The following is an 18,236-nucleotide window of genomic DNA, read 5'->3' on the forward strand; positions in this document are numbered from 1 at the left end:
TAATGTAAGGAACTAAGGCAGTTTCTCAGCCTTTCATGACAGGCTAAGAGAGGCACCCAGCACTTGCCTACTGAAGGCATTTTAGTCTCCTCAGATTTATATATTGTGGAGAACTACAAGGAGCATGAAACAAAAGAAAGGCAGCATTTTTCTCATTTAGTCTTTCAATCTCAAAATAAAAAATAATACTTACACACTATTGTAAATCTGTAAGACCAAATGGGTTCAGTTTGAGACAAAGGTACCTACATTTAGGAGTTTATATGTAGGTGTCTACAAGCACTTGTTCTTAAGCTGCCACTATAGTCAAAGAGCTAGGGCTTAATACAACTACCCAAACAAATTCATTTAGGACCATTTTAGAGCATCTGAGACTTCTTCATGGAGCTGCCAGATATGACTCAGGAGATACTGAATACCTACACCCCTCTGAAATGGCAAATTGAAAGCATTTGAAAAGGTACTAGATGTCTGGCCAATTAAACTGAGTCTCTGATCAGTGGCTGGTAGAGTCCTGAAAATTATTCATCTCACCCCAGTGTAGACACTCCATAGCTGGGTGCCATGGGGCAACTTATGGCAACATCAGCCAACTTATCCTCCGGGCTCCAATTGCCGCAGTGAGAGCAGAGACATCTAGAGCATCTGTAGATGCCTACATGGAAACACCCAAATTTAGATGTTAATCTCAAACAGAATACTCTTTTACCACTCAATTCAATTGCATAATATTAAGTGTTATTTTGGATGGTCTAGGATACCACATCCATCCTCTAGTTTCTGCTCAAGAGACAAAACTACCCATAATTCCTGTGTAATGATTGCCATCCCCATGAAGTTGTCTCAGCTACCCTTAGGAATGTCAAATGTCACCATGTGCAGGCGACTAAAAGGAGCCATGTGTGTCTGATGTATTTTAGCTCAGGTGGTAAACTCCATATTTGAAAATACTCCTGCAGTTTCTCTTTAAAATAGCATCTTCTGTTTTCTGCTTACAGCTATAGCTATGATTTATTCAGAGCATCTTGCGTTAACCCCTATTTTCTGTACTAAGCCTATTTTCTGTACTAAGTAAAATAAATACAATATTTTTCTTCCCTACCTTGGGGAATGTCAAAAGGTTTAAATATTTATATGCATTAATGAGACATCAAATCAAGAATACATAAAAGCAAAAGATGGTTTTATTTCATCATGTATAGTTACAGATCAAGCTAAAGGTGATGGATTATATTTTTTAAAATTACAGTAAACATTAAGAAGGCTATATCTATCAACATTTAGTGAACTAAGGTATATTAGATACTGTAAATATTTCTTATATTTCTAGCAAGTGTACTAGTAAGATATGTGCTCTTAAGGTGACAGCCATCAATACACGGGGCTGCAAGAGCAAACCAAATGTCTGAGCAACAAGATGAATAAACACTGCTTAAATTTTCACTTGTGTTTTTGAATGTGGCCCCAAGACAAACACTTCATTTTAATTTGGAAAGTTACCTCTGAATATGTAGATATATCTTCCCCTACCCCTGAAATCTACTCATCTTTATGCCACAGGAATCCTGCACCTGCAGTAATTTGCAATTTAGAATACTAAGAAAGAAACGGGAGGCTACCTTATCCAGCTGAAACTGTAGGGAATTAGGTAGTATATAATTACCTGAACCAGACAATATAATTATCTAAGTTAGCTATTAACCTGTATTATCCTACTTTTTGACAAGTCACATTAATAGAGCACTCTGAAGAATGAATAACTAAAATTAATTTAACTTTTTTAAAATTATTGGTCTTAACAAGGAGACTTGTTGTCATTAGGAAGATTTTGGAGGTTTTCTAAAATTTAGCATCTTGGTCTTTTTTAAATCCTTCACAGTATTGAACGCAAATAGATTCAATTACTATTATTGTAATTATACTAATCTAATTATAATGAGAGTTGTCTGTTTCCATTTTGTAAAATATCAATTGTATTTAATATTAATGCCTTACGCAATTAATGCCTTACCAACAGTATCTTGTGGTTGAATAGGGTTTGTGATTTCAGATGGATCACTGATGCCATGCTTGTTTGCTGACAAGACTCGGAAAACATATGATTTTCCTTCTGCAAGGTCAAACACTGCATAGCGAGGAGATTTTACTGCAACCTGTGCATTGACTCTTTGCCAGCTTCCACTGCCAACCATGGACTACAAAAAAAAAAAAAAAAAAAAAAAAAAGCTGTGAATCCCTTCTGTGGAACTGTCAAAAAATGAACATATTGCTGTATTGCATCCTGTCATGAATTTATTTAAGAGCTATAAAGAGAAGGATCACTCTCAAATGCCTTGCTTTAACATATGCAAATTCTCATAGCTCACGCATTCCATTACTCTATATAAAGGTCTGAATACCTCGCTGTCTCCACTGCTGTCTAGACTTCAACATATGCACACTTGTACATAGAGCTAGCCTTCAGTCAGTGTCATGATTGTCAGTTGTGATTGGTCCCCAAAGAATTACTCTCATGTCCTGCACAACTCGCTTGAACACCCAAAGGTTTGGTATAAAGCAGCAAGTCCTAATCCAAACTCTGCAGAAAGCTAGGGAGGGGGATGTTACTTTACTCACTATCTTAAATATAATTCTGTGTATTCTGTGGAGTAAGGTCATGTCCCTAAAAGCATTCATCAAATGAAATAATTACTTTTGAATATTCTCAGAGCAGCAGCTGAGCTAATCATCATCACAACTGCACATAGAAGAGAGCCAGTAAGCCAGCTCTCTGAGAGAAGTCTGCCTGTCCATTAGGTTCCCCAGGTAAACTGTTGACCCAAAACAAAAATTAGTTCATGGAATCTTTCAGCAATTTTAGTAAAACCCAAGTGCCCAGCAAACACATAAAATAAAATTCCTTCATAGGACAGAAATGTGCATACAAATTAAATGTTTGTAAAATTTTGAAACAGAGAGTCTGGGAACAAAACCCAATAGACTGTGAACTTCTTAGAGGAAGAACAGTGTTTCATGGGTGCTTGGAAACTACCCGGTATATAATGAGGCCTACTATAGATAAAAAATAAAAATGTAAACTGCTGGAGCCCATATATCAAAATCTTTTTCATAGATTCTGAACCCACCTAGTGTTCTCAACAGAAAAAATAAATATAACTTCCATTTTCTTAACAATAAAAAGATGGAAAATATGAAATAAACATTATTTTGCCATATATTTTACTTTCTGGCATGAAAAAACATTAATTGTTGCATTTAATTTTCACAAAGAATCAACATCACATTTTATTGTGTAGTATGATTTGATTTATCTGTTAAACAATGATTTTAAGGTAACATTGCTATACAGCATAAAGAACTTGTTTCCATTTTGTGTTTCCTGAAGCCTTTAAAAATCCATTTTTATTCTTCAAGACTGAGTCTTCTTTATTTGAAATAAATTAATTAGAAATTGTGCTTTTCTAAATTAAAAGATGACTCTGGAAAGCAAAAAAAAACATTCACTGACTGAGCTATTCATATACATGTTATTTATATGCAAAAAGATTTTAGATTAGTATAATGAAACTTTTTTCCTAATAATAGCCTTTTAGTCCTCATTCTCACTTTCCCTCAGTAAGTTTGGCATTTAATTAAGACTTGTTTGTTCATCATTGTCATTGCTCTATACTGTTTCTGGAGCTATATAAAGCTATTTCTGTAAAACAAGCAGATACATACGTTTTCGAAGTCATACTTAGAATGAAATTCAACTAACCAAGTGTAGGTGTCCACTCAGCAGAAATCTACATCTGAGCTTTTTATCTGGGCTATTTCTGCCTGTTCTGGAAACAACGAGGTATTTTCATGCCAAGAGCTGGGTCAAAATCCTTGAGTCAGTATGCTTGAAATTTATAGATAAGAGCAGATGTATGCAACTACAACTAAGTACAAGGAAGACATGCTATATTATTTCATAGAAAGAAAACTGGATACTTATTTCTAGGGAAATTTTCATTCCTTCTTTTGAATGTGAAAGGCAGAGTGGGAGAAATCATGGACATGCTTGGTAGAAAATTTAACTAGTGACTGGACTTCACTTTACACCTGTTGGTCCAACATCCAGCAGGTAATGGATGAAGAATGTAGAGATGGGCTACAAAGGTCTTTCAAAGCAGAGATTTTGATGTGACTGAGAAGGAAAAGACAAGATGAGGGCTGCAAAAAGAGGAGTGATGTGAACAGAATGATTGGATGGGAAATGAACTTTGGAGGAATGTGCTGAACAGATGTGAGAAGAAAAAATTGTATGGTAAGGGCCTGAGAAAAGGCTGTCACAATATTCAAGATGCAAATTGAATGTGTGGCAGTTTTATGGACAGTTTTAGTGTTTGTGGGTCATTAAAGAGGGGGCATAATTCATAAAAACTAAGTACAGCTTGGCATGTAAGAGTTTTAGAGGTCAGGTATGAGGCTCAATTTGCCTACTGGAGAAACTTTGTAGCAAGGAGGAAAAGATTATGACCTCTGGCTGTAACCCAACATACTTAATTCAGAAACCTGGCTCAGGGACAGATGTATCTATATCTTAGTAGCTTAGATGGGAGAAGAACAAACCTCCCCTACTGTGATCACTGAAGTCCCCTGTCAAGTCAAAGGGAGGAAGAAGGCAGCCATGAAGACTACCAGGCAGCAGTGAATGTGAGACAGGCATCTGCCTCTCCGCTGACCTTACAGAGAATAAATTGGAAATGTCAGGATATAGCAGAAGGTGCCATAAGCCTGAAAAAAGGAAAGTGAGGATCAAATTATGAGTCACTGTTTATTCTTTGCTCTACCACAGGACTACCAGAAACTTCCCTTTAATACAGGCAGACTGCAAACTTCCAGTCTTGCATGTAGGATTGCGAAATCTTAAGATGTTTCTTTTCCATTAAACTGCTACCTTACACGTGTAGTTTGTTCTCATTTTAGACAGCAGTAAGCAAATAGCACAGGGGCATCCTTTTCCCTGGACCTTGAATTTCAATGCTCATTAAATCATATAATAAGACATTTGATTGTCCATGCTTCTCTAACATCCCATTACCAAATCCTGTGAGACCTCAGAAAGTGTTAGTTTTATTGTTCATTCTGTAGTTCTAAAAATGAGTTGAATGTAATTGCACACAACAATGAAACACCTTACAGCCAAATGCCACTGTACAGTACAGTACCTTCTCAACAAAATATGTCAGTGGCTCCCTGCCACGGGGAACAGGTGGATCCCAGCTGAGAACAACATATGTTTTGCTGATTTCTGAAGCATGTACATTGGTGGGAGGGCCTGGAATCTGAATGTCACCTGGAAAAGTAATAAACGTAGCAAGTGTTAAACAGCAGATTAACCCCTGGGTCAGCACTCATGCTACAGCTCATCTTTCTGAATTCCCACCCTGTAGTGCAATGCTCAGCTATTAGGGGCTATGATATCATCTGTGCAGTTCACTTGCTCACTTCCATTAAATTTTGAGAAATGAAGCATCAGTATTAAAAGTTAGTTATTTACTTTTGCAGTAAAAGTAAAATATGCCCCCTGAAAACCTGTGCATTTGTCACACTTTTTTTATTTGATTTTAATTACTTCTACCTGCTGGGCAGAATGCCTTGGAAAAAGCCTACTCACTATATGTAAATCAGAGATATTTTTTCATCAAAGACAGAAGTCCAAAGAGTTATTATAAGAAATTAAACTAGAAGAAGATATCTGGAAGGGAAGTACAGTAAGGAGAAAAGCAGCTTAAAGCAAAGCAGAAAGCAGAAAAGGAAGAACCTCTCAATAATGTATTCTGTAACATGATGGTATTACCAGTCGTATAGTCTAAAGCACTTCTAAAAACTGTGGATCAGAGACAAAAATATGTCACCAGCCCTCTGGTGACTCCACGAGTTTTGTGGCCTGATCAAACCCCTCTTCCCACTCACCCTGCAGGGTTACCAGGAACGTCAGGCAAGACCTGCATACCCTGAACCAGGCTGGAAGAAACCAGCATGGGCCTTTGTGGTCACACTCACCCACCGCAGCATGAGAAGCAGCCAGTTTTTCTACCTGAGGGACTACAATGGTGTAAAACAGCGCTAGATAGGAGAGGCTTGGACCTATGATGGACAGCTTCAGGCATAGCTACACAGCCCTGAAGAAACTTCCTCTTGGTAATAGGTTGTAAATAGCAACTCAGCAGATAGATACCTACAAATATTTTATTTTTATGGCTTGCAATAGAGAAAGCAAAAAGTTTCATTCTTTTAAGGTACGTTTTGCCACTTCTCAGGCTAGCAAGGAGCATATATCCTCTAAATGCTCAGAATTCGACATTAAAAGAGAGAAAAATGTTTCGATAATAATCTCTAAATCATGGAAGTGATGTTTTAACAATTTATAAACATCTGTAAAACCAACCAGGCTGAAAATGTACACTGAAGTTATTTTGTCATACGTTTTCCAGTTAAAACCAGGATTTTTAAAAGCAAACTGACATATGCAAAGAAAATTTATTTTCCCTCAATGCTTTCTCTGTTTGATTTTCTACAAATACACTTTTTCTTTAAGAAAGGCACATGAATCAGCTGAGTTGAAGACAAAATTGCTGACATACAGTCAAGAAAATTACAATAATCCTTCACAGCATAATGCATAAAGTCAAAAGGTTCCCGATTGGTTTCACATAACTAAATCTCAACATGTTTTCTTGCATACTTGAAAAACCCAAAGCTGACATAATTTGTAATGATATAACATGATGGCACAGCCTGTTCTCTCAGAATGGAAGGTCAACCGGCACTAAAAAGGAAATCCATTTGTGATCTGAGATCACTTTTTCAGAAATGGTCTCCAATCTTACAGATGATAGTAATGAACTATACAAACAATGGTATTTGGATATTCATACTCCTTTATTAAATACACACATTCATGAAACAGAAATCCAAATATCGTTATTCATGCTTGCTCCAGATTGACCGTTTAAAATTTCTGATCATTCTCAGGCAATCCTGAGAGCAGGAGTATGTTCTTGGAAGCCAAACAAGTAAGACAAATGTATTCTGATCCTATAATGTGACTGTGATCCTATAATATCCATACCAATTCATTTAGGGTACCATTGTAAAAACAGAGAAATTTCATCTGTCCTGGTTGTGTACTGGAGAAAACATTTAATGTCTGATTCTCCTTCAAACTACACCTGTTCTCAGGTGTTTTTTCTTTTACTATGTTATTGAGTTACAGTTTTATAACCTTTGTGGAAGAGAGTAGGCAGAGGGGTTTTTTATTACTTAGCCATTATAGTTAACATTTTTGACAGTTTAAGTGAAAAGATCATTATCCAAGCCCCCCAAAAAATCACTACGTATAGAAACAATCAAAGACAGAAGAAATTCAGACTTTATCTCAAAAGCTGGTAATGATCTCCCCAGCTCTCCTGAGGAAAAACAGTATTTAGTGTATAACCTTAACTCTAAGAACAACCTCTCTATTCAGCCAGATATATAAATTAAAGAATTGGGATGGATTGCAGAAGTTTTTATGAAAATGGAAATAACTTGCTCAGATCATCAAATTCAGTATAAAAAACTATATTTACCTCCCAGAAGGATAGGAGGAAGGGAAATGTGGGCAAATACAATTTTCAGCTCTTTAAACTCAACTTAGTACCAGCCAAAGCAAAAAGGTGAGGAGATGCTGTCAGCACATAATGAAAGTAGTGCTGTTGAGGGTGTGATGTTCTCTGTCCTTTTAGACCTCACCTTTCACTTGTGTTCTCTCAGACTTGCAAGCCAGAATATTTGTCTGTCTTTATTATTACAAAGAGTTTACTGACTAGACGGATTTATTTTCAAGCTATGTTTCTAATTATAATGCTAAATTCCTGGGATAGAAACAGATTGACAGAAAACATAGAAATGCTACATACCTTCAAGGTCATCCTTACTGATCACAATCTTTCGCCCTTCATCCACATGAATAGCTGTTAATCAAAATATTCAATTAGTTTCTTGAATCAGTTTAATATATTTTACAAATAAAACTTATATTTTACAAATTATAAACTTACAAATTTTGCAAGTTATTATTCAGCAGCTTTTCAAAAGCCTGTATACCTATATATCTGTTTCTATAACCCTGTTTTTAAATCTTTCCACAGAGGGAGTCAACTCAAAGTCATATATGACTTCATTTACTTTCATAGGAAAACAAAGAATGATAAGACAGTACTAAAAAGCAAGTATCATACTCACAGTAGATGGATTCAATTCTCTGGCAGATTAGCAAAAAACTGTATCATGAATTGGACTTTTGTTATAGGAATTAATCACAAAGGTAATGGAAACAGCATATTCAACTCAAATTTTACAAGCTACATTGGGGCAGTGCTCTACAGTCTTCATAATGAGTTTAATTCCCCTCTGAGTAAAAGGAGCACACAAAACAGAAGGTGTGCAAGTACACGATATACAGAATCTGCACAGGGGTTTAGGACAAGGCTAAATCAATAAAACTACTCCCCAGAGCAAGCTAGCTTACTCTATTCATGGAGAAGCTCTCATAAGGCTCCTTTGCAGGCTGCAGTGGCCTTGAGCACAAGACCAGCTTTCAGAAAGAGCTTGTTCATTAGATTGACTTTTTCCATCTGCCAGAAAAGTCACAATATCCGAGACGACCCAACCTATAGCATGAGAGTTTTGTGCCAGTACTAGCACTTCACCGAGAAAAAAAGATGTGGAAAAATACAACAGTCTGTGGGCCGGCGAATTCATATGACAATTTTTATTTTTTCTTTAACTAAAAGAGACATATTCAACAGATTTTTAAAAGTTACTACCAGCAAACACAGAAATTTATGGGATCTGACCCATCTCCCAGTGCAAATGAGACAAGCTTCCAGGGCATATTAGCTCTTTTGAAAACATTGCTCCTTGTGGTAATGAGTATCTATATTTAAAGCTAAGCTAAAACAGCCATAATTGAGATGGAGTCCCCAGGTCCTGCCAAATTGTCTGTATGGACTTTGCCATTCCAACTACATCCCCCACTTCAAAATTAGTGAGATATTCAATCAAAGGAAGAAATAAACTCTGCTCCTTCGGTTAACTAAGAAAACAGAATCTGAAAAAAAATAACATGAAATATTCAACATCTGTTTCAGCCTTGCATAACCTACTTTGTGTTCTCTCCAGGTCAACAGGGTCAAGAGCTGCAACTGGTTCAGAGACTCGAGAAGGCCTGCTAATGCCAGAGCTGTTCACTGCTCTCACACGGAATATGTAAGATCGTCCCTCTTGAAGACCAGTCACAGGATACTTGCAGATTTTTACAGGAGCATCATTGCACTGGACCCAGTTTTCCAAACCTACTTCACATCTGGGAGTGGCAGAAGACAGCGTTTATCAGTATCATCCCACAATAAATATACACCATCGTACATGCATCAAGTCAGAATCACAGAAGTCACCCTCACTAAGTTGAGGAACTAAAGCATACACCTCATTAATGAAAGTCACACACTTTATACACTTTTTCCTCTGGTCAGACAACCAGTTCCCATGTTGCTCATATTTATTCATAATGCAATTGTAAAGGTCATTTTTCTTGCATGGTTTTTGGCCTTTTCAGTTCTTTCTGCTTCCCTTCCATTTGGTTCTCTTCTTTGTCATCTAAAGAACAAGTTATTCACTTTTATTTTTAACATGCATCTCCACAGAACATGCTGAAATTGCAACATTCACTTCGTCTTTTCCATCTTTTTCTTGTCATATTTTTAAGCAAGCATCTTTGTGCTTTTCCCTCCAGCAATGGTTGGGCCACAGAGTGTAGGAGCCATCAAGGAGCAAAGTGATGTCCTCATACTGGCTTCTTTGTGTGTACACATCTGGTTTGTGTCCTACTACTATAACCTTTTGTGAAGAAGACTGCCTTTTGCCCTGACAGTATCAAGAAAAATAGGGCCGTGATCGAGGGCTTCTTGGTGCTGCACTAATCCAAGTAAAATGTCAAAAGGCACAGCTGACTAGATTATACACAAAATAAGTGAAATACTCTCATGATCTATGCACTGCACAAATGGGATATAAATGGTAGTCCCCAAGGCTTAAGTTCATTTCCTCATACTGACTGCCATTGATAAACCAACATTTTCCAGCAATTCCCAGACAGTTGTCTCTGAATTAGACCAAATTACAGGGTAGCAAATAGCAATGAGCTGCAAATATTCCTTTTAAGTGTAGAGCAGTATACATCATAAAGTCATTTCAGTAATGTTTTTGCTGACTGACAGTTTCAGACACTAAGGATCAGATGTTCTGCTCTGGCTACAAGGGGCAAGCATGCACTTCAGTGGAAGAGACATCCAAAATAGCACTTGGATCCCCTGATTCTGGGCTGCCTGCACGGAGCTGAAACCCCAGCAAAGTGCAAAGCAGACTGGAGGAGAGAGGACTGCCATTCTGATTTAAACTACAAGCTTCTGGGAACACATGCCTTGAGCTCCTGGTGTGCCACAGTTAAGGCAGAAATAAAAAGATAAGGTAATAAATCCTAGATTCCAGCTTTTACGGTACACAGATTAAAGAGACTAAATGTAATTCAAGATGCCCGTGGATTCTGGCTTCTAGAAATTAAATATTGCTAGGGCTCATTCTCTGATTTAGCCACCTCCATACTATTGAACATTTTTAGTGTTTGATAAAGTGTGGCTGCCTGCAAATGATTACTGGGAATCGCCCCTGGCCCTTGCTAACTCCCAGACTGTGCCCAGAATTGCCTGGGAAGGTACTAGCACATCTGAGCTAAAAGTTTGCACAGTCTAGTAATTTAACACAGTAAGCAACTGAGTTCCAGTGCCCAGGGTCTGTAAAAGTATATCTAAAGAACTCACATATTGAAGGATATAATGGTAATTTTTTTTTCTTCAGTATATATATGTTTTTGGCAATGAACAAAATTAAATAAATCCCAACATTTACATACTTGTCAACAAAATATCCAATGACTGGACTCTCATTGACTGTATTTGGTGGTTTCCAGGTAACAATAACATAGTCTCTGTTAGCATCATGGCATTTAACATCCATCGGCGCCCCTGGTGCTCCCGCGATCAATGCATCAGCATCTGGACCACAATTAAAAATAAATCAGTTTTGACCCTGACTCTGCTGAAATCTACCACAAAGACAAAACGGAAGATTTCCAGTTCACTGTGCTATTTGTTTATATGAATGGGAGCCCAAAGATTTCATTACACACTAATTCACTGCACTAATGAATCAGGCCCATAATGTTTATATCTCCACATAGATAAAAATTTTCAGGGATATTTTTGAAGGCAGAAAAGCAGTTCAGGCATCAAACACCCATTACTTTTCATGAGAATTAAAAGCCCAACTACCCCATGTGGTTTTGATGCTCTTTCCCACTGAAAGCTGTAGTTCAGTGGGTTAGTGATCAAACCAAGGTACTCAGTAAAGAACACGTAGCTGAGGAAAATAAATCTCTTAAGGAATAAAAAGTTTGCAAACTCCTGGTACATTTCTAAGGTTACTTTTTATTTACAGTCTTACAATACCAACAGGCATAAGTAATCAATGTTCCACCATTAAAATACCCTTCTGTGGCTTCATTTTGAGAGGTGTTGACTGATGTGGACCCACAAATCCTAATGAAGTCTCCTAACAAGTAAAGTTCTCTCCCTTCAAAGAAAGGTTTCTATAACACAAAAACGTCCTGTATAGAGTCTAGATATAGTCTAATCACAATCAGTTGTGAGGTGGCTGGTGCTCAGTATCAGATCACAGCCTACATGAAAAAAAGGCAAGAGGAAGGCCAACAGAGGACACTAGAGACTGCAGATGTCATAGCTCAAGGCCAGGGTCCTGTGCGTGCAAAGGGATCAGACATAGTATAAAATGGGCAATAGAAGTACCTAAAATTGACCCACCACCAAAACAAAAACTTCTAGGAAAGTTATTATACATTAATGGGCCTTTTTCACCTGGGTACTTTCCTTCTCAGAAGGTAATTGGGAAATAGAAAGCTTTAGCAAATTGTTTGCGATGAGACCAGGGTGGCAGAGTAGCTTGTTCAGGACATATTGCAAAGCTGATGAAGCCCTTGTTCTAGTCCTGTGGGGGAGATGGATCTCAACCCCCTGAAAAAACATTCATATCCCTCCACCCCCACACAAACTGTCTGGACACTTCTGCAAGATGCATGTTTCAATACATTTTCAAGAAGAACAAGGCTTAAAATGAATACAGCTCCAACGGCTTCAGTGGGGCTGCTCCAGTTTGCAACCATCAAGGATGTTGTCCAATGTATTTAAGAGAGTGAAAGAACTGCTTCAGCCAGAGATATTTTCATCTTTGAATGAAAAAATAAGAAAGTTAAAACTATGTTCTGCTCACAGGTACATGTGGAAGCTCATTCTCACTGTCACTGAGAGCTGTCCATGCAAATGTGAGGGAAAATTGTGATCTTTATTCTGTTTTAACATATTTACCTCCTTTTATCTATGTCCCTTGTGAGAACTGTATTTCTTCAGTGAGCTAATTTCTTACTTTGTTTCTTTTCTCTGATTATTGAGATGACTGTGACTGGTATAGCGGTGGGAATATTTATTTTTCTTTCTCCTGTTCCTCCTCCTAAGGCCAGGCATAGGATATGAGAATGCCCAACAAGGCACATTCCCAGTTGGCAATCTCTAGAGCTAAAACCTACACAGTGAGGACTGGTAGTATGCAAAGATGTTTATTTCCTACTGGGAAAGGAAATGGCAAAGAAAGAAACAGGCTGTTTCTTCACAGAATGATTTCTCTGTTTTTTGAGGAAAGAAAATGTCCTCAGGAGCATGCTCCTCTTGAAGCTCCCATTCATGTAAGGTGACTGTTTTTTCTAGCTCAGACTACTATATAAATCAAATTACTATGAAATACCACAAGGCTGGATTTCTTTTGTACTTCAGTCAATACATGGGATTGTTTGATAAAACTAATCTTTCTACTGCTCTTTTTAAATTCTCCTCAAGAAACAGATGAAAAGTTTACCTCTGACAAACAGGTATGCACTGTATTCGCTCACTCCACCTCTTGTAACCATGCGCAGGGTGTATAAACCTTCATCATCTTTGTTCAGATGCGTAAAGGACAGAGCTGCCTGGCCTTCTCCAAAATACAGCTTCGTCCACTTGGAGTCCTTTATCAGCACATCTGGAAGAGAAGACCCGTCAGACACATTACTATGCTGGCCAGAGCAACCTACATCCTCATGCAGCTCTGTGCTAATCAGGGGCACAAACTAACCTTTATGCCAGCTTTATTCAGAGTGGTGGTGCTTTGATGCTAAGAAAACTCTACAGAGACTAATCTGCATCTCTCTAAATTTATTTCATCAGTGAATTTTAGAGAATATGAGGTCTCAAACTACCCTATGCAGTGCAAACAACAGAATTTCCATCAGTATAATTTTTAATACACTGACAGAGAAAAATACTATCCATATTTCAAAACAATGACATGAAAACCTGCCATACTCTGTAATGAATGCAGGGTGGAACTTTGTTTCATTTTTAATAAGTTTTGCTACCTGTTCAGGTCAAACGTCAGATTACTCAACTTCTTCCTCCAAGTTTAAAGACCAGTTTTCAGTTTAATCTGAAGACTGCTATAAATATACACCAAATTTAAATGTTCAAGGCATGCCTGTTGAGCAGTGAATAAAATTAAATTTTAATCTCTCACAGATGAGAGGTGGTGACCCATGATTAATGCAAATTAATCTGATTGCCTAGTGAAACCAGAGCAAAAGAATGAGCAGGATATTTTATGCTAGCCAAGAGATTTTCTCATATCACCCTTTTTAATAATTGATTGGATTATTTTTGATTTTTAACTCCCTAAGACCTACTGCATACTAATTTATTCTAACCAATGCAGCAGAACTGTATTTAAAGGAGCTGAATATCTATAAATGTTTATTATTCTATTATTTAAATACACTTTGGAGCAGACAATTGCAAAGGAATCAGTTTTCTCACCTACTTGCTGAATTGCATAAGAAGGTATTAAAAAATGACACACATTCAGATAATAAAGCATCTGGAAGACACGTGCTACTAAAACTTGCAGGAGTAAATTACGTAATTACCTAAGCATACAGTTGTTTTCTGAGAAGCATACAAAGTAAATTCAGTCACATTCCTCCCTGTGAGATACTTAACCATGAGGTCCTTACCTAGAAAATCTGCATGTCACCTTTCTGTCATGCATGGCACAATGGTACTGAGACTTTGTGTAGAGAGACATGAAGTAATTTAAATGAATGTTTATAAATATGTAAAGGGCAAGTGTCATGAGGATGGAGCCAGGCTCTTCTCTGTAACATCCCTTGACAGGACAAGGGGCAATGGGTGCAAGCTGGAACACAGGAGGTTCCACTTAAATATGAGGAAAAACTTCTTTACGGTGAGGGTGACTGAACACTGGAACAGGCTGCCCAGAGAGGTTGTGGAGTCTCCTTCTCTGGAGACATTCAAAACCGCCTGGACGCGTTCCTGTGTGATATGGTCTAGGCAAACCTGCCCCGGCAGGGGGATTGGACTAGATGATCTTTCGAGGTCCCTTCCAATCCCTAACATTCTGTGATTCTATGTGATTCTGTGATTCTGTAAATGTTCTAACTATTGTGTTTTAGAGATTACCTCCTGTTGCCGTAGATGTGTGCCCAAGAAAAGGTTGACCAAGACACTTAACTGAAAGAGAGTGCAGGTCTATAAATTTGAACTAGAGATATTTGTTTGCTCTATTCCAAATTTAATCTGAGAATCTCATGTTCCAAGCCTGATCTGGTTCCTCAGTGTTTCCTCCAGCATTTTCCAGGTAGCTTCTACTCAATGTACTAACTTACCATCTCTATACCACTCAGCACGAGGTCGTAGTCTTTTCAGGTCTGGGGTGATCAACATAGAACACTTCAGGGTCAGTGTTTCACCTTCAGTTCCAAAGGTGACTCCAAACTTCTCCAGAAACTGGACGTCAATGTGGGTGAAGCAAACATCATACGACAGGGGTACTATGCATCAGAAAATGAAAACATTCTTAAATACATGTAAATTGTACTTGGTGCAAACAGATTACTGTCCAATCTGTACAGGAGATGGAGCTCTTTATTATACTGTATGCTGATCTAGAAATGCAACTGGGAAAGCGAAAGCATCTGGACAGCTCCTATTGTAACTGAATGCTTTGAAAGCAAAGCCAGAAGAAGCAAGTTGTATCCAATTTCCTCATCTATAAAACATTACTTTGATAAGAATATATAAACTATCTAAGCAAAAAGAAAAAGAATCCTTACAGTGGAAGGGCATTATCCCAGCTGGGTGAGGCTCTTCACCCTCTCTGAACCCTGTAAATAAGCATACAATAAACATTCAATGACATGAGCATGATATTTATTTGTTGTTTTAATCATGAAGTGGGACTTACTTCGCACAGCCACAGCACAATTAGTTGATGCCTGCCCATGGACATTTGTTGCAACTGCTGAATAGGTAGCAGAATCATCAAAATCAGCTCTGAAAAGGGGAAGGAGGAAAACAGATGACTCTCTATGCAAATACAAATTCTCTTAATGATTGATATTACAAACCAAGCTACGTCAAACCCAAGGAAAGTGTATAAAGCTCTTTGCTGGTGTCACACAGTGCAAGACACTGATGAAAGACAATCAGAGAGCTGGTACTGTTTTTTACTGCAGTTTTACCACAGCTTCGTGTGCAGGCTGCATTAACTTGAGCAAACTGGAAATGACCTTTAGAGAATGATCAAAAGGAGAAGCTGGAGGATGCCAGTCTGGCTATTCCCTTTCTGTATGTAACCTTCTTCCTTAATCCATCTTGCCCATCTGACACGTATTTTAAGAAAGAGACATGGAAGAAAAGTACACATGATGCTTGCAGAAATTTCTCCTTCTACACCTATTCCCAGCAGGCGGATACTGGCATTCTTTGCGTCTCTTATTTCTTAGGCAGAACAGAGGAAATGATACAAAACCAGGGAAACTGAAGAAAATTATTTATGGGCATAAATATTTTGGCTTGATATATTTTTTAGTGAGAAAAGACATTTATTTTGCAAGGACAATATAATCAAAAATAAAGAAAAAATAGTTACTTCATGTAAAATAGAACCCAGTCATGGATTGCCTCACTTACTACATCCTTCTTTGAAGAGGAAATTACATTAGCAGATATATGGCCAGATGTTAAGATATCAGTACAAACTTTGATGTCCCAGTTCGTTTCTTATTTAAAATGGGATCAGTCAGGAGAAGAACTATTGACATAAAATTGAAGTAAAGGAAAAGAAACTAAACTATGTATAATATATATTTTGGGTGCAATTACTCAAATTTACAGTTGAAATAAACTTATTTGCTATGTTTTTAATAAAAGTGGCTACTGACTACACAATTTAAAAATATTTTGGACTAGTCTTTGGTAAAATGCAGATTTGGGCAGAATGAGATTTCCTCAATTTTGCTGAAAGAACTTAGTTGGGATGAAGAAAAATTTTGAAAAAGGTAGAATATTTCTTTTTTACATTTCAGAATGAATATTTTAAATAAAAAAAATTATTGCAGAATTTACTTCTGCTTTGTTTTGAGAGCATACTAAATACTCTAATATGAAATGAAACGTTTTGGTTTGGAATGAACAGAACATTTTTTTCATCCAATTCAATATTTTTTCTTGAACTTTTCCATTAGCCAAGTATTCTACAATACGTCTGTCAAACAACATTGTTGATTTTTTTTTATTTCTTGGAGTTTCTATTAAGTTGAGCCACCAGCTAATCAGAGTGCTGTCTGAAACACACACAATTAAATCCCGCTTCTGTGTAGTTCAATTAGTACTGCATTTAATGGAGGCCAATTTGAAATTTCCAGTGATAAGATACAATGTTCTGCATGCATGCACTTAGTTTCCTCTCAGAAGAACAAATTTATATCTTCTTGGCAACTGCCAGATGAAAGGGATGAAATTCTGGTTGCACTTGTCTTCTAAAAGGTCATATATCCCAGGTGTGAGAGAAGAAAGAATATGTAAAAGTGTTTGATATAAATCGCATAACAGGACACCAATCTGGGGGCATGGAGCACCTGTGACAGGAACATCACATACCGATTTTTTCAGCTCTTGCATATATTCTGGACAGTGTCATGTCACAAAAATGATACTATCTGCACTGTAATGTCTAAAACACAATTTGATGAAAGCTCTATTAAAATGAGTTTTATCTCTCTAAACAAACAGGACTAACAGCTCCTCCTGGAGGCTAATCTTCAGTCACACATTTCACAAAATAAAGAGGTAAAATACAAAGTTTATCATACAATTAGTTATTAAAGCCAGAGGGGTAAGTCCTAAGATTAGGCCACTTAAGCAAAAAGCCTGCAGTTGGGTATGAAGACCTTAAGCACCCTACGACAGTCTGGACAGGCAAAGTCTGAAAAACAATTTAAAAGAATTGAAATACTAGGTTCTGTATTATTCAACTTTTTTTTTTTTGGTTTTCAGGAAGGATTTTTAAAAATGCCAATACTTGTTCACAGATCTATATAAAGCTTAACTGATTCTGGACTTGCTTGAAAGCTGTCAGACTTCGCGACATTTCTTTGCAGCAACTTCTTAAAAACAAGAACGATTTTTTTACTATCCCAGTTTCACGCTATTTAACATTTGGGTGATAAAATGCCAAAAGCAAAGCAAAACTGCAGTAAAACTGCAGATTTTTTTCCTAAGACATGTTATAATGTCTCTCTACTGAAATGTACATAATTCACACATTTCTCACAGCCCAGTACAGTGTCTTGCTATAATGAAACAAGCTAACAATAAATGAGGCATCTCAAAAATTTATTACAAGAAGGGGCATTGTAGAACTGACTGTACTGGAACTGTAAGGTGTTCTCATCACTCTGTACTATATCGCTACTTTAAGGACATATATTGAGTATACAGTAAATAGTACATAGTACATATTATATTTAGTAACTTACTTTATGTATTAGTAAATTAAACAGTGTTAGGTAATGTCCCCAGAAACTGGATCTTGATCACCCTAGTGCTGATGTGTAAGAACAGCCCTTGGAATGCCTTGGTGCGTGCCAGCTCTCCAAAAGGATTCCCGGACACAGGTCAGGAGATAGCAAGGGTCCATTCCCAGAA

The 18,236-nt window shown here is 37.4% G+C and overlaps 1 protein-coding gene across 3 annotated transcripts in view; it reads right to left on the reverse strand.

Annotated features, from left to right (window-relative positions):
- The window catches only part of MYOM2 (myomesin 2), a 92,243-nt gene that overhangs the window by 48,929 nt on the left and 25,078 nt on the right, over positions 1-18,236 (reverse strand). For all 3 annotated transcript variants that reach the window (XM_068406711.1, XM_068406726.1, XM_068406720.1), the window contains exons 7-15: positions 15,493-15,581; positions 15,362-15,412; positions 14,915-15,079; positions 13,057-13,218; positions 10,985-11,126; positions 9,180-9,379; positions 7,932-7,985; positions 5,196-5,323; positions 2,012-2,195 (exon numbers count right to left, since the gene is read on the reverse strand). In XM_068406711.1, the coding sequence (XP_068262812.1) occupies positions 2,012-2,195; positions 5,196-5,323; positions 7,932-7,985; positions 9,180-9,379; positions 10,985-11,126; positions 13,057-13,218; positions 14,915-15,079; positions 15,362-15,412; positions 15,493-15,581 (1,175 nt within the window). The remainder of the gene's footprint in view (positions 1-2,011; positions 2,196-5,195; positions 5,324-7,931; positions 7,986-9,179; positions 9,380-10,984; positions 11,127-13,056; positions 13,219-14,914; positions 15,080-15,361; positions 15,413-15,492; positions 15,582-18,236) is intronic.

The sequence above is a fragment of the Nyctibius grandis genome, chromosome 1 (assembly GCF_013368605.1).
Source record: "Nyctibius grandis isolate bNycGra1 chromosome 1, bNycGra1.pri, whole genome shotgun sequence".
NCBI classification, from domain to species: domain Eukaryota; kingdom Metazoa; phylum Chordata; class Aves; order Nyctibiiformes; family Nyctibiidae; genus Nyctibius; species Nyctibius grandis.